The sequence below is a fragment of the Penicillium verhagenii genome (assembly GCF_028828195.1).
Source record: "Penicillium verhagenii strain IBT 33310 chromosome Unknown utg000003l_segment0_segment0, whole genome shotgun sequence".
In the NCBI taxonomy this organism is placed as follows: Eukaryota; Fungi; Ascomycota; class Eurotiomycetes; order Eurotiales; family Aspergillaceae; genus Penicillium; species Penicillium verhagenii.
In genome coordinates, this window is record NW_026643167.1 from 1,035,921 (window position 1) to 1,056,302 (window position 20,382).

The 20,382-nt window shown below is 48.0% G+C and overlaps 11 protein-coding genes across 11 annotated transcripts; 6 read left to right on the forward strand and 5 right to left on the reverse strand.

The window, feature by feature from the left end:
* Positions 1-569: 569 nt before the first annotated feature.
* Positions 570-1,968, forward strand: N7466_001781 (uncharacterized protein; the record flags this gene model as incomplete). The annotated part of the gene is made up of 3 exons (XM_057161179.1): positions 570-745; positions 813-825; positions 898-1,968. The coding sequence occupies 3 exons, from the start codon at positions 570-572 to the stop codon at positions 1,966-1,968; spliced, it is 1,260 nt and encodes a 419-aa protein (XP_057024464.1).
* Positions 1,969-2,398: 430 nt separating this feature from the next.
* Positions 2,399-3,043, reverse strand: N7466_001782 (mitochondrial 37S ribosomal protein bS21m; the record flags this gene model as incomplete). The annotated part of the gene is made up of 1 exon (XM_057161180.1): positions 2,399-3,043. One exon carries the CDS (start codon positions 3,041-3,043, stop codon positions 2,399-2,401), a length of 645 nt encoding a protein of 214 aa, XP_057024465.1.
* Positions 3,044-3,369: 326 nt separating this feature from the next.
* Positions 3,370-3,887, forward strand: N7466_001783 (phosphatase YCH1; the record flags this gene model as incomplete). The annotated part of the gene is made up of 2 exons (XM_057161181.1): positions 3,370-3,484; positions 3,571-3,887. 2 exons carry the CDS (start codon positions 3,370-3,372, stop codon positions 3,885-3,887), a joined length of 432 nt encoding a protein of 143 aa, XP_057024466.1.
* A 350-nt stretch (positions 3,888-4,237) lies between these two features.
* Positions 4,238-5,937, reverse strand: N7466_001784 (S-adenosyl-L-methionine-dependent methyltransferase MidA; the record flags this gene model as incomplete). The annotated part of the gene is made up of 4 exons (XM_057161182.1): positions 4,238-5,130; positions 5,204-5,405; positions 5,459-5,725; positions 5,791-5,937. The coding sequence occupies 4 exons, from the start codon at positions 5,935-5,937 to the stop codon at positions 4,238-4,240; spliced, it is 1,509 nt and encodes a 502-aa protein (XP_057024467.1).
* Positions 5,938-7,881: 1,944 nt separating this feature from the next.
* N7466_001785 (uncharacterized protein) lies at positions 7,882-8,597 on the reverse strand (the record flags this gene model as incomplete). The annotated part of the gene is made up of 4 exons (XM_057161183.1): positions 7,882-7,971; positions 8,014-8,115; positions 8,258-8,309; positions 8,584-8,597. The coding sequence occupies 4 exons, from the start codon at positions 8,595-8,597 to the stop codon at positions 7,882-7,884; spliced, it is 258 nt and encodes an 85-aa protein (XP_057024468.1).
* A 1,857-nt stretch (positions 8,598-10,454) lies between these two features.
* N7466_001786 (uncharacterized protein) lies at positions 10,455-11,627 on the reverse strand (the record flags this gene model as incomplete). Its single annotated transcript, XM_057161184.1, has 4 exons — positions 10,455-10,733; positions 10,797-11,231; positions 11,331-11,482; positions 11,555-11,627. The coding sequence occupies 4 exons, from the start codon at positions 11,625-11,627 to the stop codon at positions 10,455-10,457; spliced, it is 939 nt and encodes a 312-aa protein (XP_057024469.1).
* Positions 11,628-12,431: 804 nt separating this feature from the next.
* On the forward strand, positions 12,432-13,562 carry N7466_001787 (uncharacterized protein; the record flags this gene model as incomplete). Its single annotated transcript, XM_057161185.1, has 1 exon — positions 12,432-13,562. One exon carries the CDS (start codon positions 12,432-12,434, stop codon positions 13,560-13,562), a length of 1,131 nt encoding a protein of 376 aa, XP_057024470.1.
* A 269-nt stretch (positions 13,563-13,831) lies between these two features.
* N7466_001788 (uncharacterized protein) lies at positions 13,832-14,370 on the forward strand (the record flags this gene model as incomplete). The annotated part of the gene is made up of 3 exons (XM_057161186.1): positions 13,832-13,939; positions 14,001-14,116; positions 14,175-14,370. The coding sequence occupies 3 exons, from the start codon at positions 13,832-13,834 to the stop codon at positions 14,368-14,370; spliced, it is 420 nt and encodes a 139-aa protein (XP_057024471.1).
* A 1,507-nt stretch (positions 14,371-15,877) lies between these two features.
* On the reverse strand, positions 15,878-17,379 carry N7466_001789 (uncharacterized protein; the record flags this gene model as incomplete). The annotated part of the gene is made up of 2 exons (XM_057161187.1): positions 15,878-16,745; positions 16,820-17,379. 2 exons carry the CDS (start codon positions 17,377-17,379, stop codon positions 15,878-15,880), a joined length of 1,428 nt encoding a protein of 475 aa, XP_057024472.1.
* A 474-nt stretch (positions 17,380-17,853) lies between these two features.
* Positions 17,854-18,645, forward strand: N7466_001790 (copper chaperone CCS1; the record flags this gene model as incomplete). The annotated part of the gene is made up of 1 exon (XM_057161188.1): positions 17,854-18,645. The coding sequence occupies one exon, from the start codon at positions 17,854-17,856 to the stop codon at positions 18,643-18,645; it is 792 nt and encodes a 263-aa protein (XP_057024473.1).
* Positions 18,646-19,319: 674 nt separating this feature from the next.
* Positions 19,320-20,382, forward strand: N7466_001791 (uncharacterized protein; the record flags this gene model as incomplete). The annotated part of the gene is made up of 2 exons (XM_057161189.1): positions 19,320-19,526; positions 19,768-20,382. The coding sequence occupies 2 exons, from the start codon at positions 19,320-19,322 to the stop codon at positions 20,380-20,382; spliced, it is 822 nt and encodes a 273-aa protein (XP_057024474.1).

The following is a 20,382-nucleotide window of genomic DNA, read 5'->3' on the forward strand; positions in this document are numbered from 1 at the left end:
AGCCCTGGATGTATACACATGGAGTCCAATCTTGAAGTGTACATTATGTACATACTACTACACATGTGCATCCCACGTGCTTAACACTTGGAATGGGCATATACTCAGTAGTATGTACTCAAAATGAGTCCCTACTCAGTGCATATGTACTTGAGATAGGTACTGACCGTACTCTACTCACTGCTCAGTGACTAATTGCTTCTATAAAAAATTATTCAACAAAAAAAAGCTGACCACAGGCACCCATGGGCCATGTAGTAAAGGGGGAGATTTCAATTGAGGATACATACTAGCTACTAGTTTTCCTTTCAAATATTGTTTCCAATGAATCATTGCCACAGTTAACATCATGAATTCCAAGGAGGTTTTTTTTTTTTTTTTTTTTTAAAAAAAGACATCAGCTTGTTGGTAGTTCAGGGGTGGATCAACTCCGATCTTTGGCTCCGTCGATAGCGTTGATATGGACAGCTTGGCTCCGCAATTTTGTGGCTGAACGTCTCCGTGTCTCCTCCGCGCCCACTCCCCATTCCACACAAACTCGTGTGGGGGTGACGATTCTTGTCGCAATCATGAAAATCACCGAAATTTCTACTATGCGCCCGCTCACACGTTTCCCAACTACCGTGGCACTCTCCCTTGCGACAGCACTGTGGCCTACTGGCGCAGTCGCGGGAACCAACATCAATGGTGGGGATGGCTACAGAATTGGCGACGAGATTCCAGTATCCTGCCTCAATCGGACAGTGTATGTGTCTCCCTATCTTTCCCACCAATCTTCCCCGGCCTCATGCTAATCCGACGTGTCAACACAGAGAAGGAGAACATGTATGCGCCTGACCTGACGCTCCTGAACAAACAAAAAACACCAACTAACCATGGCAATTCAAAACCATCTAGATCACCGACAGTTTAGGAAGACTCCAATATATCCCCTTCTTCACCTGCAATGAAACAGCCCGCCCACTATCTCTCCGATATGGCATCTCCGAAACAATCGCCTGCACCATCCCCGAACTCTCCGACACGCTCTACCACCTCCTAGAGTTCTACGTGCACTCCGACGTGCCCATGACCTGTCGCGTACCTACATCCCCGCTCTCCGCGCCCCCAACCACAGTCGATGGAACAGACTCGGATTCCGAGTCGGGTGGTGAGAAGACAGACCCCTTCACCACGCTGAGCGATAACGGACCCCCGTTCACTCCCATCACGATCGCCTTACAGGGTACCCTCCAGCTCAGTCATCTCCACATCTGGTCCGATATGAACATGCTCATGCACGACATCGCTTCGGACCCGGCCGCACAACCGCAGCTGAGCCCTGCCAAAGGGAATCAGCGAGGAAGCCAGAGCGGACAACCTGGCTACGTGATTGCAGGCACGGCATACTCTACACCCGAATTCGAGGTTGCGGTCAAGAACGTCGTCTTGGACGAGGACGAAGAACCCGTAGCCGTTGCGCAGGGCGCGCGCGAGCCCTGGACACTTGGCCACGGGGCGAAAGTTATTCGTGGTGAGCCGCTAACCTTCTCCTTCCACGTTGCGTGGCTGGAGGGCGGTGCTGGGATCGGGTGGCCGGAGCGATCTAAGACGGAATCATTCTTGGGTTTTGCTCTTGATGGTGCTGCTGGTAGCGGTGCTGCTTCTCCGGGATCTGGATCTGCTTCATTCTTCTCGCGCATGCTGTTCTTTGTTATGGCTGCTTCGGTGGGGGCCTTGGTTGCGCTTTACTGGGAGCGCAATGGGCAGAGCTTTAGAGGGAAAGCTGGGTGGCGTGGAGATGGAATCTTGGGCGCGCCGCCTTCTCGCGGTACGGGCTCTAGTGTGACCTTTGGAAATGGTGGACGCAACAATGGATACGGAGGTTACTCTGCGTCTACTACTGGCGCCGGTGCAAATGGAAATGGAAATGGAAACGGTTCTGGGTACGGAGGATATGGAGGATTCCCTACTGGAAAGAGGGATTGATATGTGGATTTGGCTTTATACTGACGGATTGTGAACATTAGTATGTATGGTTATTTATAGACTCGTGTATAGTGTGATTGATGAAAAGCTCGAGCCCGAAGATTGGAGTGTTATATGATGACATGTGTTTATTTGACATTTGCAAACAAGAAAAATGTTATAGTATGTCGATCTCAGATGCATTCCCATGTCTAATGCAAAATAAAACAAGTAAAAAAAAAAGAAAAGATAATTCGATAGATAGTAGTTATACATGTTAAAACAACAAAATGGGGCTGGGGAGCAGAAAACAAAGCCCCCGAATTTTAGTCTGATATCACGCTAGATCAAGTCAAGCTCCAATGCTCAGTCCAAAGCAAACCAAAATAGAATCCAGTCTCGGTATATACAAGATACAGACTGAAGATTTTGTCCAAGATAGTAGCTTCTCTTACCATCCTTGAGCCTGCATCCGCTGAATCTTCTTAACAGTCTCATTAAACGAAAACTTGAACAGCTTCCGCCACCTGGATCGTCGCAGCTCCTTGCGCTTCATACCCTTCCGCACATGGAACTTCTGCTGAATAGACTGCTGCTTAATCTGATTGGTAGAGCAAGTCACCTCCAGCATCCGAATAGCAGCCGGGAGATCCACGCCGCGCTCAGGCTCGACGTGAATCTGTCGACCGAGCGTAGGTCCGAGCTTCAGCTCCGTTTTGCGGCTGGCAAGCTGTCCAGCCACGCCGTCGCGTGAAGCAGACGGGAACATGGTACCGGAGATAGCATCTGCGATGCCCTTGCTGCGGACTGGGGCGCGGTCTGATCCGGGCCGATTGGCGTTCTGCAGCTCGAGCTCATCGAGGATGCCGTTGAAGGTTGACAGGTCCTCGGGTGTGGATTGTGCGGATTGGGAGGGATCCGTGGGGGTTTTGGCGGATCCTTGCTTGGAGAGTTGGTGGATAGTGGGTTCTTGGGGACCAGAACTTGAGGAGTTGTAGCGGAGTGTGGTGAGGATGTTGGAGTGTTGGATGCGAGGCGTGAAGAGCCGGGTGGATGGTCGGGCACAGAGGCCGCGGGCTAGGGCGCGGAATTCCATTGTGGAATTGGCTGAGCCACCTGGATTGAACGAGTCAAGTTCAATTGACAGGAATTGGCCGGTGTTTGTGGGTGGGGAGAATGGAGGGTTGAAAGGCAGAGCGAGGTCGCGACAATAAGCATCCGGCGTGAATGAATCTCGAAGAAAATCCGGCCGAATTCAAGGTCACGTGGATCCTGGTATGAAAAGCTTGGGGGAATTACTCCCCTCACTTACTCAAATATTTTCTAACCTTCAACGCATTTTTCAAACTTGAATATCACTGCTCGTTGCACACTTTCAGAGAAGCGACTATCTTCAACGATTTTTTTCGGTCCGATTACAACATGTCTAACCTTACCGTCGCGAATTTGCAGCGCATCGATCGCGATGCCCTAGCCGCGCTTGTTAAATCCGGCGCCGACGCCTCACAACTGGCAATTATTGACGTTCGTGATTCTGGTATGTCCTCCCTATGATTTTAATGCTACATAGAATATTACAATGAAAGAAAAATGATTGATTGGGAAATATACTGACTCATCCAGATCACATCGGCGGACACATCCGCTCCTCTATTTGGGTCGCCAGCGGCCTTCTTGATCACCGCATGCCTGAGCTCGTGCGAACCCAGAGATTTACCAAGAAGGTTGTTTTCCACTGTGCCTTGAGCCAGCAGCGAGGCCCCTCTGCTGCTCTGCGCTATGCCCGTGAGCGTGAGCTCATCCTTGGCCCCGAGGAGGACCAGACCGAGAAGCAGGAGATTCTTGTCCTCGAAGGCGGTTTTGTGGAATGGCAGGAAAAGTATGGCAATGATGAAACATTGACCGAGGGCTATGTGGCAGATATTTGGACGAACTACTAGATCCAGCCTTCATGGATCGTGCTCGTTGGATCTTTGCTAGTTTGCAGAGATGAGATATCGGGACCTCAGACAATTATGAGCGTTGCCAGGCTTATTCGGCTTCGCGTTTTATGTGATATGAGTCATATGACTGGAATTTAGAGATACCACCGGGGCCAAATGTCTTCGACAGTACATAGAATATGAATTTACATGATGTTTTTGCCTCAAAGACAGGAACTGTTTGTCCGAGACAATTGCCAGAGACCAAATGTTTTATCCAATGATATCACAAAATCAGCCCAGAAGGCAAGCTAATCGTTCACTATTATACAAAGACTGATATTTCACATTTAATCCAGATATATCTACTACATCTGAAGACCTCCTCCAAATCCAACTGGCCGTCTCTTTCCATCATTCTCTGGCACAATAGTCATGACCTTGTAGATTTGACCCATCGAGGCAATATCCTTGCCCACTAGGCGCTTCCATCCAGTCTCCAGAATTTTCTTATGCTCATCATCTCCAGCTTTGCGAATGAGCTGCTCCATGCGCTCTGTAATGCCCATTGCATTCAAGAAGTCGCCTTGCTCAATAGGACCGTGAACCTCGACGCCATCGCTTCCCTCAATCGCAGCTTCGGCCAACGCAGTAAAATCAACGTCAGCACTCACATCGACCTGGCCAGGGAACGAAAGTGCGGGGACGATCTTATGATGCTGAATTCCACGTAATGAGTTGATAGGGATAGTCGACATGCTTCCGTAGTCCATGATCAGAGCTGCGCCGGAGGGGGTCTTTTTCCGCGGCGCGCTAGGGTCACCATTCTGCCTCGTGGCTGACGGGCTGGAAGCCGCATCTCCACCGATACGGCGAGCGAAATCAGCAGCGTAGATTCTGCTTTCAGGACTGACTTCAATGGTTGAGCCAGGTTGCGACTTGAGTGCGCGGTAGCGTTCAGAGATTTCGGGAATCACGAGAGATGACGGGGTGGAGGCCTTTGCCTTGCTTAACTGGAACTCGGGCTCCCCTTCGATGTTTTCTTCGACGGCCTTTGGGTTCAAAGTGACGAGTAACTCGCGCCATTGAGGGGTATTCTTCACCTTGACAGGCTGGTGAAGCTTCTGAGGACCAGTCGGAGTCATGATCTCTTTTTGTTCTGGGAGCTCGTTCTCGGGAGATGGTGGAACCGACTCAAAGGCATGAATTGGGAGTGCGTCAAAAAATTCGTGTGCAAAGATGAATGGTGTTTTACCTTCCTCTAGGTAGTGGAATGTCTCATTAGCACTGTGGTTTGCCGTGTTACCATTTTGTATAAGAAAAACTTCACGTACCATGTGGCAGGAGACGGATATCCTCCACCCAGATGACGGGCACATCGAAGTATTTGCAAGTGCTCCGGTGTCCAATGTCTGTCTCCTCCATGGCAGCTTCACCACAAAGAAGCTGTTTCTGCACCATTCTTAGAGTGGCACTCGCCTCAACCAGGTAAATGGCCTCGACGCTCGAACTAAAGCTCTTGAAGTTCCGGAATGTCTGCCTCATAGTTAGCCAATCCGTTCATGGAAATCGCAATCACACCAACTCACCCGCAGCATATCATCCATCAACGTTCCCTTTCCAGGTCCAACCTCCATCAGCTGAACGCCGCTCCTTTTCCGGCCTTGCGACATCCATTCTGCAATTGTCCAAATGCCAATCAATTCGCCGAAGACCTGCGAGATTTCAGGAGACGTGACAAAGTCACCATGCTTTCCGAAAACAGCACCAGTCTCAGGCCGCGATGTGTAGTACCCGCCTTCCGGGGAAGTCAAAACCTGGCGCATAAATGCCGCGATTGGAATGGGACCTGTAACCTGGATTTGGATCACAATTGTTAGGACCGGGCATAGTTGCGAGGCTCGGCTCGGAATAAACATACCTTCATGGCCTGAGCCAATGTGCGGGCGAGAGGCGTCGACCATTGCCTTGTCTCAAAGGTAGAGTTCCATCGTTGCAAGCTTGTATAGGATCTGGGGTTGCGAGATTTCCGGAGCGCATGCGACGCAGCGCGCCGAGCAGAATTCATGTTTGTGGTGCTATTTCGGGCAGCTTTCGGGTCCAGACAACTTCGGGTGCAGGGGGAAAGGACAAAATGGAGCGGTTCAGCGGAGTAGATCGAAACTTGAAGAGATAAAGCGTCAAAACAAGCTTCTTAGAATTTTTATTTCTCTCAAGTCTGATCATGGCAACTCCGCGGAAGCTGTCACATGATGTATCATGTTATCTTATCGATAAGCGACGTTTATAGATCAGGCGGCCGAGTCAAGGTAAGTAACAAGTTGCATCATACAGTACTAGTACATCGTAGTAACTAGTAGTAATAAATACGCTATACTTTTAAATGTGATAGCTCGATCTCGACTAACTCAATAAATATTTTGATATACTAGTACTTACACTGGCGAATGGCGATTTCGCAGGCCAAGTTTGACTGTTTGAGAGTACACACACAGTTTGAGAAAGCACCCTGCCTGATAGAGTTGGAATAAATCTTAAAGAACACAATGTAACGGCCTTGGAAGTGATGCGAAAAGAAAAGTAGGCAAGAGTGCAGACAGCACACTGGAGTTTAGACATAACTGTATCACTACCGAAACTTATTTTTCTGTTCTTCTTACTTTTGGAACCTGATGTTATTCAATGCCATTGAATTGGTTGCTCATCTTTTTTGGATCTGTGTAAGACCATCCCCCGGAACTAAGTACATGATAGAGTTGAAGCCACAATCAAATCACAATTTGAACACCAAGCTCCCCCAGAGCCAGAGACACAAACTTCAAGCCACAAGGCAAGCAGGACCGTCAACAAGTTTCAAACCTCAAGACAAGTAGGACCGTCAACAAGTTCCAAACCACAGGACAAGCAGGATCATCAACAAGTTTCAGACCACAGAACAGGCAGGACCATGGAAAAGTGTCAAGCCGCTAGACAAGCAAGACCGTCAAAACAGTCCTCTGTCTCTCGCGGAAGTACATAGAAGGTTGGTGCCACAAGCGCATCATAATCCGAACACTAGGCTCCCCCCAAAAGGTGCACAAGCTGAGAGCCACGAGACAAGCAGGACCGTCTATCGCTACTCCCATTCTGGGCGCCACATGGAACATCGGGTCAAGGGATCAGCATGTGTTCTAGTGGGGAGTGCTTTCCAACCGAGACAGGCAGAACCATCATCCTTCCCCCTATCTCCATAGGAATGGGGAGGGAAGTCCGGAACATCAGGTCGGGGAGGGATTGCAGCCTTGACGAGCAGATCCAGAAAACCCCCTATCTCCAGAGAACTGGGGAGGGAAGTCCAGAAGAGATCGAGTCGCGTGATCAAGAAAAGGAGACCGAGCGGGTCCAAATTACAAACCGTCCACCAGCCACCTACCCACCCCGTCCACCGGCCACCTACCCAAGAAACAGCACAACTCACCAAACAACAAACAACAAAAGAACACAGGTCAAGAACAACAGTAGCAGAAACAGCAGAAACAGCAGAAACAGCAGAAACAAAAACAAAAGACAAGCCACCAACCACCAACCGGGGGATATTAAGAATCAAAAGAGAGCATATTGCTGTGACATGCCACGCATGTGCAGACAGAACTCAAACCAAACTGGAGGAAGGCGAGTATCGATTGTCGGGCGTTGAGTTTCAACAAGGTAATAAAAAGCGAGCTGTCGCAGATTCTGAGTTTGTCCAGACACGTAGATACGTGACAACTGTACAGCGAGAAATTGAGCCCAGTCATAAGTTGAATCTGGGAAAGTGGAGGGCGAGTGATGTGTTCAGACAATGTTTTCAAATGTGGAGTTGATTGGAACCTGAAGGAGGTTCAAGAAGGTAAGAGTGGCTTTTTCAGCAGACTCGATTGGCGAGGAAGCAGATAATGGTCCATCTGGCGGAGTGGCAAGAGGAAAGTAGAGGGCGAATGATGTGTTCAGACAATATTTTCAAATGTGGAGTTGATTGGAACCTGAAGCGGGTTCAAAGAGGTAAGAGTGGCTTTTCAGCAGACTCGATTGGCGAGGAAGCAAATAGTGGGCCATCTGGTGGAGTGGCAAGAGAATTGACTATCTGAAAGGTTAAAAAGGTAAATGAAATCATTTTTGAACGTACCTTGGAATTTGTCAAGATCAATTTTGTTTTTGTTGCTGTAAGAACGAAAGTGATCCGAGGGTTCTTCTTCTTCTTCTTCTTCTTCTTCTTCTTCTTCTTCTTCTTCAAGATGACAAAGGCGTGTATGAGAATGAGGATTCAAAGCCTATGAAGGATGAGCAGAGCAGCAAGATTGAAAGCGAACGGGAGTGAAGGGAGGGGGAAGGGAATCAACAAAGGAAGGTAACAATTGATGTGAACGTACCTTGAACGTGTCAATACAAGTTGAAGGTTTGTTGATCAAAGAAAGACAGTGACTTGAAAAGCCTATAAAGCATGAGCAGAATTGAAAACAAGGAAATCAAGGGAATGGAAGTGGAAAGAGAAGAAGAGAGTCAACATGGCAAAGGGGATTGTTGTTGTGAACCCACCTTAAACGTGTCAATGCAGGTTGGATATTTGTTGATGAAAGAATAAAAGCCACTTCAGAAAGCTATAAAGGATGATCAGAGGTAACAAGAAAAGAAAGAGAAGAGAGACAAGGGGAAGGGGGAGAGGGAGAGGCAAGAGGTAAGAAGATAAAAAACATACATGTTGGAAGACATGAAGTGGATGAATGAAAGAAGATAGAAGGAAAGCATGTAAGATGGAAGAAGGAAGAGATGGAAGATGCAAGATGGAAGAAGGAAGAAGGAAGAGATGGAAGTTCAAAGATTAGTGATGAAAATTGAAAGTTGAAAGAAAGATGGGAAAGAAAGAAGAAGGGAGGAGAGAGAAGAGGAGGGATTAGCGAGGTATTTATGCGCCAAGGGAGCGCTCTGAACGCGTCCCAGGATCACTCACTTCGTTTTGGATCGACCAATGAGACGACAGGATCAAGATCAACCTCCCTCCCTTAGGATCGACCAATCGTGCGATAGGATCAAGATCACACTCTTGCTCAGGATCGACCTATCACGCGACAGGATCAAGATCAGAGATTTTGCTTAGGATCAGCCTAATACCATTTGACACACCCTTTAGCACGACTTCATTATGAGTTGCAGCTTAATAAGTATATCAATTCTATCCTGCAATGTTGTTGATATTCCCATGTAGATCCCGTAGTTCCAGTTGACATATGACCCACACCCGGGGCCACCCGCAACTTAACTAGCGTCTTGCCCAATCATTAATGACTTGGCAGAGCCTCACATTCAATATACCCCCCCTTTACTACTTGGGTACTATTCTTCTCAAGTATCCACCATGTAAATTGCACAAGTACTGTTTATGGTACCTATACTATTCCTCCAGAATTGAAGGCCCGAGTATACAATAATAATTCGAATCAAGTACAAAGCCCGCCTCATCATTATTCTGGACATGGACATCTGGATGAGGTAACATTCCGAGGCTATGGATTTATTGCGACGTGCGTATGCGGAGCGCCCCAAGCTTTTTGGTCTAATCCTACACTATGGCAGCTGTAATGGATCCGGAAAATTTGGGGACTATGGTGCACTTCCTGGTACTTCAAATTCCTCCATGAGCATATGGGTGCTAAATTGCTTCAAACGATCCATTGATTTTGCACATCTGAAGCCAAAAGCTATACCTGAGACACAGGTGGTGTCCCAAGAAGCACCTTTTCCTTCAAAAAATCGCAGCTCTTCGAGAATTCTAAGAGCTGTAGACCCTGTCTTATATAAACATCTCGAGGAACAGAAAAAAGCTTCAGTACCTGGTTCTTAGTCTCGTATAACATGCCTTTCAAACTTCCAGGCCCTTGATCTTTGTAAGGTTCCAAGACTTCACCGGATATTACATCAATCTGGTAAGAGAAGATAGGCCCGGTTCAATGTTGAGATACGCCCTCAAGATAGGGCTGGAACCCACATGTGCATCATCATGGAAGACATCTGGATAAATGGATTTCGAATTTGTTCCATTGAGGCCTTCTTCGACCGGGAAGTTGGAAGATCATCTTTCTGGCTGGTGGCTTCGATAATATCTTCGTAAAACGACCGATTACTTCCGCCATCAGCCAGAACCCTCCTCTTTATACGTGCTGCATCCTCGAACCAGTCCCGTAAGATAGTCAATGGCTCTTTGTATCTTCACAACATAAGTGCTCAACATTTCATGAATTTCTTTTCTTTTTTTTTTGGCTTGTGGTTCGATATGGGAGCACTTGGGGAGCAAGTTGGAAGTTGGCATCCGATACTCTGTGACCTAGCACTGTCAAGTAAGATGCAAACAGCACTTGAGGGTACCAGGCTCTAGTGTCAGCCCAGCTGCAAAAAAATGGTATCTTTGTGTTTGTGAGTTCTTTTTCGAGTCCTGGGTTAAAATACTTTCTAAATATTCATACAGGTCATGATATTGGATACACCGGAGAGGCTAAGAATCAGGCACAAAAACAGTTCTATTATCAATACAGCGCCTCGTTTCTCAATAAGGCAACACAGCCATCGTTACACTCAGCGACGTTGGCGGTTCTGATTGTTATTCCTTCGCGGTTGAGGGCCTTGTGGCGCGTCCACCATCATATTGTCGCTATACAGCCCGGAGGACTCGGTATTGTGCAAAATTTGGGTATTATCATCAAAACCGTAACGGCCATCCTGCACACTGGGTTCTGCCCGTCGATTTTTCCGTTCACGATCAGCCTGTACCCGCAAATCGCTGTACTCGTTCTGGTTGGCGCTTGCAGCCGATCCAGTAGGCTTCAAGACCATAGAGAGTAGGCGTCCATCGGCCTGTAATTATAGAATTAGCATTGAGACTCCAAGTTTACTTTGTTCTCGGTGTCCATTCCATACCCGTTGGTGGTGATAATTGGCAACAACATTCTCTGCGTTCCATTTGTTCTCAAACGCAAATTCCGCGGTCACGGTTGGGTTATGCGAGATGACACGGCAGCTGAGCATAGGACCCGATGTGGGTTCCAAGGCAGATTGAATATCGGCCGCGGTAGTTCCTGGCGCAAAGTTGCTGCCGATCACGATGAAGGGACCGGATGCGCCCTTGATAGACAGGCCACTTCTGGGAGAGTGAATGGTCGCTTGGCTGGAACCGGACTCGATGGCATTTTGTAATCGATCTTTATTGGGTTGGCGATTGTTCCTGGCGGGTTTCTTTGCTGGTGCAGTAGGAGCGGTTGCTGGGGCTGGCTTGGGGTTTGGCTTGGGGTTTGGCTTGAAGTTTGGCTTGGAGTTTGGCTTGTTGCCACGGAGGTTGGCAGTTGAGGCGGAGCGCTGAACATTCACGGGATTCGATTAGAGGAAAGGTCTCTGAAGTGTAGAAAAAAATAAAGGGGGGCGGGAAAGTCAAGGACGAAGGTCATTCGATCTTACTTTAGGCACACCGATGCGACTGGCCAGGCTGCCCGGTTTGGCATTTTGCGACTTCTGGATCCCCCCTGCGCCGGGCGCACTGGCACGACGGGCAGATCGGTTCTTTCCAAGAATGGAGTTTGCAAGTTCTTCTCTCTGCTTCTTCTGGCGATCTAGATAGAGCGCTCCTGATCAGAATTGCTCGTAGGTCAAGGCCATGGAAAGGGGACTTGCGAAATGATTACCGGACTGAATGATCTCGTCGAATGAGACAGGTGGGACAGGGGTTTTGTTCTGCTTATTCTGCTTATTCACCATGGTGATAATATGATGCAGGAGTTTGTGCCGTGAATGAGGGATTGAATGTAAACAGAGAGGTTGAAGGGATTTTGGTGTTTGGGTGCAGGTAAAATTGGAGGTCTAGGTGGATATGATCAGAGAAGAGCTTGCGGCTTTGCCTCCAGGAATCGGGATCGGCAAGTCTCCACCCAAAACAATACATCAGCTTACAAGAAACATTTGCATATTGAACCCTCAATTCACAGAACTCGACTATTTTGTTATTTAGAGGGCTTCTTTTATGTCCCAATTAATGATGAATCAGAAAAATCAAAATATAACTTTGACTCAATTTTTATATGCTAATAGTGGTAGCAATGGCAAATATTACTTAACAATATAATATTGGAAGTAGTAAGATACTCACAAGAGGCGTGCCTTCCTGTTCGGGTATATCGGTCGATATCGTCGTCCTGCCTTCGCGTTGTTTTCAACTGTACTCTCTCTACTTGTTTCTCTACCGTTTCACCCCTACTGCCCATCTGCACGATCTCCATGGTTTTCTGTACGCGCCAGTCCGATCGGCATCAAATTTGATCATTGGTTGATTCCCAAAACATTGAAATGCATGCAAACAAAAAGACCCCATCGTCGCCAGAGGAGCCAAATAGGCATATGTCGAAGATCTCGCGGCCGATCATCTCAATGTCATCGTTCAAAAGACTCAAGTAAGGCTCAACCCACGACTGGCCATCGCCATACAGACAAGTACTAACAGACAAGTACAGTGTCATAGATCCGCCCGGCCATTCACCAACATGTGCAGAAAGAGATCATTATCCTATGTTCAATCCACACGATCCAAGACATAACCCACCAAGTACAACACCCTTTCGTCGTCAGGAGAGCCATACTTCATCTTCAGACTCACAGAAGCAGCAATCCCACTGGGTCCAAGATCTCCCCCGTCGGTCTCTCCACAAAGCTCGATCTGGTTTGCTGGCTCTTCGTTCCGGCTTTTTGCGACGCCCCCGTCAGAACATGAATATCGAGAATGCACCGGCTCATCACAGAGAGCTATCGAGTGCTAGTACACAAGAGGATCTGGGCTTTGGTGTTGCCCTTTATCGAACCAATGTCCCCTGGCCTCCCACAGATGATGAGCCTAGTATCGATATATTGATGAGAGCGGCGGCATTCCATCCGCTGGCAAACATTGCATCCGCTCCCGAGGTTCAGGATTTTTTGACTTTGGGATCTCATGACCCAGATGCGGTGTTTTCAGACCAGGCGGGCATGGCGTTTCATGCTTCACCGACTTTCAATAGAAGTTGTGATCATATCGCTCATCCTCAGAGCTCCCATGAAACGAAAGCCGAGAGGAATGGTGATCAAGAGATTGACATGGAGCAAGAGACGAATGTAACTCTTGAAGCTCATTCGGCGACATCCTCGACAGACTGGGAAACCATAAGTTCTTCCTCGATATGTTCCACTGGTGGCAATGAACAGAGACTGCATGATGCATATGATTCTCAAGCTGAACATGCGCAGGGTCGAACGAACTCCCAGCACAGCCAAAGTATCATTCTCAATGGTGGCATTTTAACGGCCCAATCAAACAAGGAGGTGAAGCCAATCAAACTTTCGGGTAACTTGACATTGAGCAAGCAACCGTTGGTGAATAAGAACAAATCAGTTATACGACGAGTCTCTGGTGTTTCGAGTCAAAGTTCCAACGCCTCCGAGGGACAAGGTTCGAGTTCTATACAATCCGAAGCGTTAGCGGCAACACAGGAGAGGTTATTGCAGCAGAACAGCTCAGCTAGTTTTGCAGATGACTCTCTGTCTACCTCAAGCCTCGAGACAGGCTCTCTTGAAGTTCCAATCTTCTTTCCTGGCTGGCATGAGGCAATGATGGAGCAATGGGCAAGTGGTAGTGAGAGCCATCATGAGTTGCCTGCCTCTCTCTAGACATGCAAGATCGGCGAATAGGATCAAGATCGCAACGTTCTCTACTCTACGTGTCTACGTGTAAGATCGGCGAATAGGATTCATCGACGACTAATCGCATCAAACAAGACACCCATAAAACATTGTTCTCATTTCTCAAGACCCCCCACGAACCTTTTCCTTTTCACAACTCTCCCGCCTCTCCCATTATCACTCACGCACTTTCCCCCCTCTCTTTACGCATCCAAGCCACTACCACACCGGTTCATACGCTTTCAAAGTCCGACGCAATGGCTTCACTTCCCCCCGGTGATAAAGACAATGGGGGTCCCTCCAAGCTGCCAAATTCTGGCCCCAATGAGAAGGGTGACTCCGATCTTCCGTCTGATAATGGTGTAGTAAGTAATATATCAATCAATCACCAGCACTGTTTAAATTATTAACCAATGTTGGTGATAGGGAGATGAACGCAAGAAAAGACGCTACGGCCTCATCTGCCCTAGCCATGCGAACCGTGAACCGGCGCCTGCTGCCCCTGGAGCCCACCCTTGTGAAACTCGTGCTCCTGCAACCCAGTTCGTCAGCCCACTTTCTCGCTCACTCTTTTAATGATAAAGAAGCTAACGTCACTAGGGGTGCATACTGCACCGATAGAGACTGCAGCTTCCATCCATTTGATGGTAACAAGCCGGCCTGGGCGCAAGAGGAGATTGCTTGGGAGGAATGGGTACGACAGCACACTGCTGTGAGCTCTGCCCAAGCTCAACCCGACAACGCCGAGCCCGAAAAGGGCGAAGATGAGGAGGCCCAGTCCGACAAGGAGCAGTAAGCTCACCACCGGTCCCAGCTTTCTCGCAGTGGTCAGGATGATTCGGGCGAGAATGATTTGTTGTTCGCATTATTTTTAAAAAAAGTATTTATTAGGGTTCTTCTAATGATCAAGCCGTGGAAGGCTGTCCTCATTTGCTGTTCACATTTCATCGTAGGTTCCTTTTACTTTTGGGTAGTCTCGATGTAACATTTGATGAATGATTAAATACAACATTTGTCATTGATGCTGCATTTAATACTTAATATGAAGCGGCATCACGTCCTGTAGCTCTGTTTTTCATGTGTACTCATGGACCTGCCCTGGGGGGATGTAACGCGGCTCCGAGAAGTGGTTACCCGGGTTGAATGCCACTTCAATGTTTAGAATATGTATCTCACGGGTTGCCAGTGAACGATATCTCACTCAAGGAGTCAGGGTTATTTTACACCACGTGATTTCAATTATATGCTACACTTTGCTAGTAATAATTATTCAATCTGAGCTCAGAGCTCGTTGGTCAATATCGTGGCCATAACAGATAACATATATCTCTACCTTCATCCAACAGGCGTGTTGTGACTACCTATTCAGAAATTCTCGAGGGGTTTCCAAAGTCCTATATTCTTCATTCTTAGGTTAGTACGTGTAACTACCCCACTTTTTCTTTTCTAGTGTCTTTTTCCCGGCATCACAGGGCACTTGAATACTTCCAACTGGTTTCTTTCAACTCAAGCTAGGGTCTAAATGGTTAAGATATGAGGTACCAATTCTTCGACCCTCTACCGATACGGGTACCTACTAGGTCACATACCTAGTGAGTACCTAGTAGATAGGTATACTAGTGACCTAGGTACTAGTATCTTGAACGTTCAATTAACTCCATCCAACCCTTGTGGTTACTATTCTGGTCAATCTTAAGTTTATGTGAAAGCCGGATGCGGGAGAGGCTCATCTGAGGTTATATTACTACTAGTCAAGTTGTCTTTTTTGCAGTATAAGCAGGCTGCCGGTATCCATGTGGTCATCTGTATTGTATTAGTCTGGTGGCTTACATTTAGATAATAGTTCCGTCCCAAAAAGCTGTCGGTCATTCAATTTTCCAAAGAACTGAACTTATACACTGTATCCAAAGTTCGTTAGGGTTCTTGTCGCCACGTGCCATTCTAAACATTTGAATTACTAAACCGCAGCTGCCACGATTTTTTTTTTTTAGGAATAAACATTACCTACTGCCCCCGACATATATGTAGCAATTATCTGTATCGTCCCGTATGAAGCAATGCAACTGCCCGTCCGGAACAGCTTTCAATATTTATGTATACGGGAATGTGGCATTTTGAAAGCTAGCCATCTGCCCATTGATGAGCAGCTACTGGTTTGTATTCTTTACGGGCTCTGTATAGCCTAATTCTGTAGTGTAAAACCTGGGAAACGGTGTTTTGTCCGCTCAAATGTTGGCTCCGGAATTCGCCGTTCTGGAAACCATATACATCATTGATGGTTTGAATACTTGTGTGGTCTCTATTTAACCTAAACGGAGTGTAAACCCAGCACCCGCCTCCCCTGTATCGCCTCCCGGAGCTCCTCCAAACACCCCAGCAAAATCCAATTCAGGTGCTGCCTGGCCATGCTTAGGAGCCTCGGGTGTATGATGGCGCCTCCGCTTCTCCATTCCAGCCTTAGAAGGGAAGGTCGGGAACATCTCCTTCGGCTTCGGGCGAGGGTCTTCCTTGAAATATGGATGAGCAAGGCACTGCCGAGCCGTCGGACGCGCAGCGGGATTGAGTGCCAGCAATTCCGAAAGCAGACTCAAGCCTGCATTGGTGAGGTACGGGAATCGCGAGCGAGGCAGCAAAGGTGTTTTCCCGGACGAGCCTGATATCGACGAAGATGGCGGCAGGCGTAACGATTTAGCATTGGGTAAGGAGCGGAATCCAGGCCAGATTTGCGAATTTGGAGGTCCTGTCAATTCAAAGATCTTCGATACCTGATCCACTTCGTTCTTGCCTTGCAGAAGGGGCTCTTTAAGCAGGAGTTCGCCGAAAATGCATCCAATGCTCCACATGTCTACCTCTGTGCCGTATTTGTCTGCGCCGAGGAGCAATTCGGGGGATCGATACCATAGTGTCACGACGAGCTGGGTCAGCTTTGGCGGTGGGTCGCCAAAGTAGCGTGCCATGCCGAAATCAGCAATTTTGATCTCGCCGCGGTTGTTCATGAGGAGGTTTGATGTCTTGAGGTCGCGGTGCATGATCCATGAGTCGTGAAGGAATTCCAGACCACCCACCACCTGTATAAGGAGCGTTTTGATTTCTGAGGGGAGAAATGGCTCGCGCATTTCATCGAGGAGGGTCTTGAGGTCGTGTTCAAGGAAATCCATAACCAGGTAAACACTATAATCGTTGTGTTAGTTTTTCTGGTGCACCTTGCAATTGCAATTTGCAAAGTTCTAGAGTCAAGAACTCACTCGTCCATATTGTTGCCCATAACCACCTCTCTTAAAAAGACCACATTCTGATGTCGCGCTTCGAGCAGTGTCTGAATTTCCCGCAAGCCCGTCACAGGGAACCCGTCCGGCGAGTCCTGGATCTTCAATTTCTTCAACGCGACCACCTCGCCCGTGTTGATATCCTTCGCTCTCGACACCCAACCATAAGAGCCCTCCTCGATATGATTCAACCGCTCGAAATTGTCCACATGTCTGCAGGTCCCCCATCCCCGTACCGGAAACCGCAGCAAGCTGGTCTGTTTCTTCTGTTCTGCGCTCCCGGGCGCGTCGGCATCGGCAGGGGTCGCATTGTGTTCATTTGATAACCTCCTTCTCTTAGTTGGAGGGCCTGCTTCTCCATTGGGTGATTGTGCGCTGTTGCCTGTCTGTGTCGAAGCCCGGGCCTTGAGGGTTTCCTCCTGCTGGCGCTGTTTCTCGGCTTTGGCGCGTCGTTTCGCTTCTTTCTCGCGTTTTTGTTGCGCAACTATGGCTTCAGTTTCGGGGTCTTCGTCCGCCCATCGTGATTTGGAGGCAGACATTGTCTGTGGTGTGGGATCGGGATCGAGTGGTTTTTCAGTGAAAAGGCGGAATGACGTTTCTCTGGGGAAGGTTGGACGGGCCGAAGTGCAGCTCCGATTTGAAATCCAAATTGTCCCCGCTAAGTGTTCCTGGATTCCGCAAAACGCTTTCTTCTTCACACGCGCTTTTTTATATTTGAACAAGCGGAACTCTTTGGTTTGGGTCTATCAAACTACAATTTCGGCTGATTTCTGGTCTATTCCAACCATTGGACCCTACTCTTCATTGGACATTTGTCGACTCAGCATTGGATCTACTTCCCCGCCATGATTCAACCATTCCAGGTCGGTTTGCTCGGATATTTGACAGCGGCATGAGTGCTAATAATCTTTACAACAGACGACCTTTTCGGTCCCAATGACCTGCGAAGGCTGTGTTAAATCCATCTCGGACTCTTTGTACAAACTCGATGGTGCGATCCACCCCTCTTACCGATGCGCCACCTGCTTTTGTCTAGCACAATCTCACCAAACTGTTATACTCCAGGCATTCAGAAAGTCGAGGCGAACCTCAAGGACCAACTTGTCTTCATTGAAGGAACCGCGCCTCCAAGTTCTATCGTCTCCGTGATCCAGGACACAGGTCGCGACGCGATCCTGCGGGGCAGTGGCACAACGGACAGTACGTACCGAAATCCGCCGATCCGCTACCTTTTCCCTTCTTTTGAAGAGAGTCGGAATCTAACGTCCTTTCAATCTTTAGGCTCGGCCGTCTGCATCCTCGAGACACACTCCAACACCGTTGCTAATAAGATCCGTGGCCTTGCTCGCATGGTCCAGGTTTCTCCAAACATAACTTTAGTCGATCTGACCGTGAATGGTATCGCGCCAGGCAAATACTGGGCTACCATTAGAGAAGCTGGTGATATCTCTCAGGGTGCCGCATCCACGGGAGGCATTTGGGATTCTTTGAAGGCGAAGGTGCTGGGCCCGGAGGCCGACACGGCGAAGGAGCCCCGGGGCATCTTTGGCTCCGTAGATGTGGACGAGAAGGGTCGCGGCAATGTTTTCATGGACCGACCGGTGGCTATTTGGGAATTGATTGGACGTAGTATGGTTCTGTCTTCGAGTAAGGAGGGGCCATTCCAAAGAGAGGATGTGAACACCCTCGTTGGTGTTATTGCCCGCAGTGCGGGTGTTTGGGATAATGATAAGATGGTGTGTTCATGCTCTGGAAAGAATGTTTGGCAGGAAAGACAGGAGCAAGTTGTTCAGGGCATGGTATAAGAGTGGGAGACTTGAATGCTATATAAGGGTTGTTTTATATGAATTTGAGCCCAGGCTGAGTCAGGTACTATGTATTGTGATGTCGGTGAGTGATGGTGATGATTTACGATGTCAAGTGTATATAGTATGCTTCATAGCCAAGACTATACAAGAAAAAAGAAGGCAATTGATTTAATTTTCATTTTTACATTGAAATTTGGCGATGTTATTTTTTTCCCCGGCTTTTGATACCATGGACATTCAACGTGATAATGGTTGCCGCAGGATTCGGCACGAACAGGTATGGGTTGATCGACACAGGGAAACGAGTGGCCCCACCGGAGGATCTACTGGGTCATTTTGGTTTCTTTCCCACGGAAAGTCTTTGTGCCCGACTTTCAAGCTGATATGGGAGTATGTAACCAAGGCATTTCTCGGCGGGACTTTTGTACATTCAATATGCAAGTACTACTATATACTAACAATACAGAATTCCTCCCCCAGACTTGAAGCGAAAAGCCAGGTGCATCAGTAATCACGAAATCCGCCAAATTCGCAAATCGAAGCATCCAGACCCAAAGGCAAAAAAGTGACTAAGTCAATCACGTGCCATGAAAAGGAATGGCGCCCCGTTCCCCCGCGACTCCATTACTCCATAGTGCCTTTGATGCAGGGCCTTCTCCTAGTGTACAGCAATGTTAGCTCCGAATTTCCACCTCACTGTCCCGCCGGATCCCGTAGAGAAGGCCCCAACTTACTCCCCAGACGAGGTCCCGTCGTGTGGCGGCCACGGGACCCTCGAGATTCTGGAGGTGACTCGCTATCTTGAAAACCATGGCATCGAGTGCTGTATTGTTGGCGTTTCCGCGCTGATGTTCTACGGTGCCGGGCGTGCACGAGATGTAAGGCCCATTTCTTTTGTTTTTCCAATCCTTTCGCCTTTTTTTTTTTTTTTTTTTTTTTGCTTCTTTCTTACCTTATATCTTTCGAGCATATCTATCTGAAACTGGTACTAGAAACAAAACCACGGTCCAGATGCGGCTGCGGTGGATCTAGTTCAGATGTTTGAAGTTGCACTTGAAACGGAAAAGAAGAAAAATTACCAAAGGTAGCCTTGCTGACTTGACTTTTTTTGCAATACAGGAATGGGAACTATGTGTCCCCGATGATAAGGTCAGCGAGGCGGTTTCTCTTCTCTCCGATGACTCAATGGCGAGCAAAATTCACGCCGTACCTCCAATTCCGATCCCGCAACCTTCGTCTCTAAGTCATACATATTCTCGATTCAAAGGGAGGGGCGTCCATTTCTACTTTCTTATTGTTCCTGCATATCACGCCCATATCCCAAGTGGACCCTTTCGCATACGACGCAGTTTGAATGGGGTACCATATCCAACATTACAAGTCCTGATGCAAAGCTTTTTGGACATGAACGACGACGTATCGCTGTGCGATTGCATTGACGGATCAAACGTGTCAGAAGAGTGGGGGGTTCAAAATCTCCAGTTAGACGGGACCAATGACCTAGAATGGACCCGGAGAATGAATATCGGGGCTGCAGATGCTGCAAGGGGGAGAGGGTGGTTATTCGTGCATTACTTCCCCACATCAACAATAAGCAGACGAGAACATTGGGAATCAAGGGTGCGAAGTAAGAAGGGGAGATTGGGCTGGACAACTCCCGATACTATATTCGACACGCGATTTCGTCTTAAAGGTTCTCCTGATCCGTGGACTCAGAAGCTCATATCAAATTAG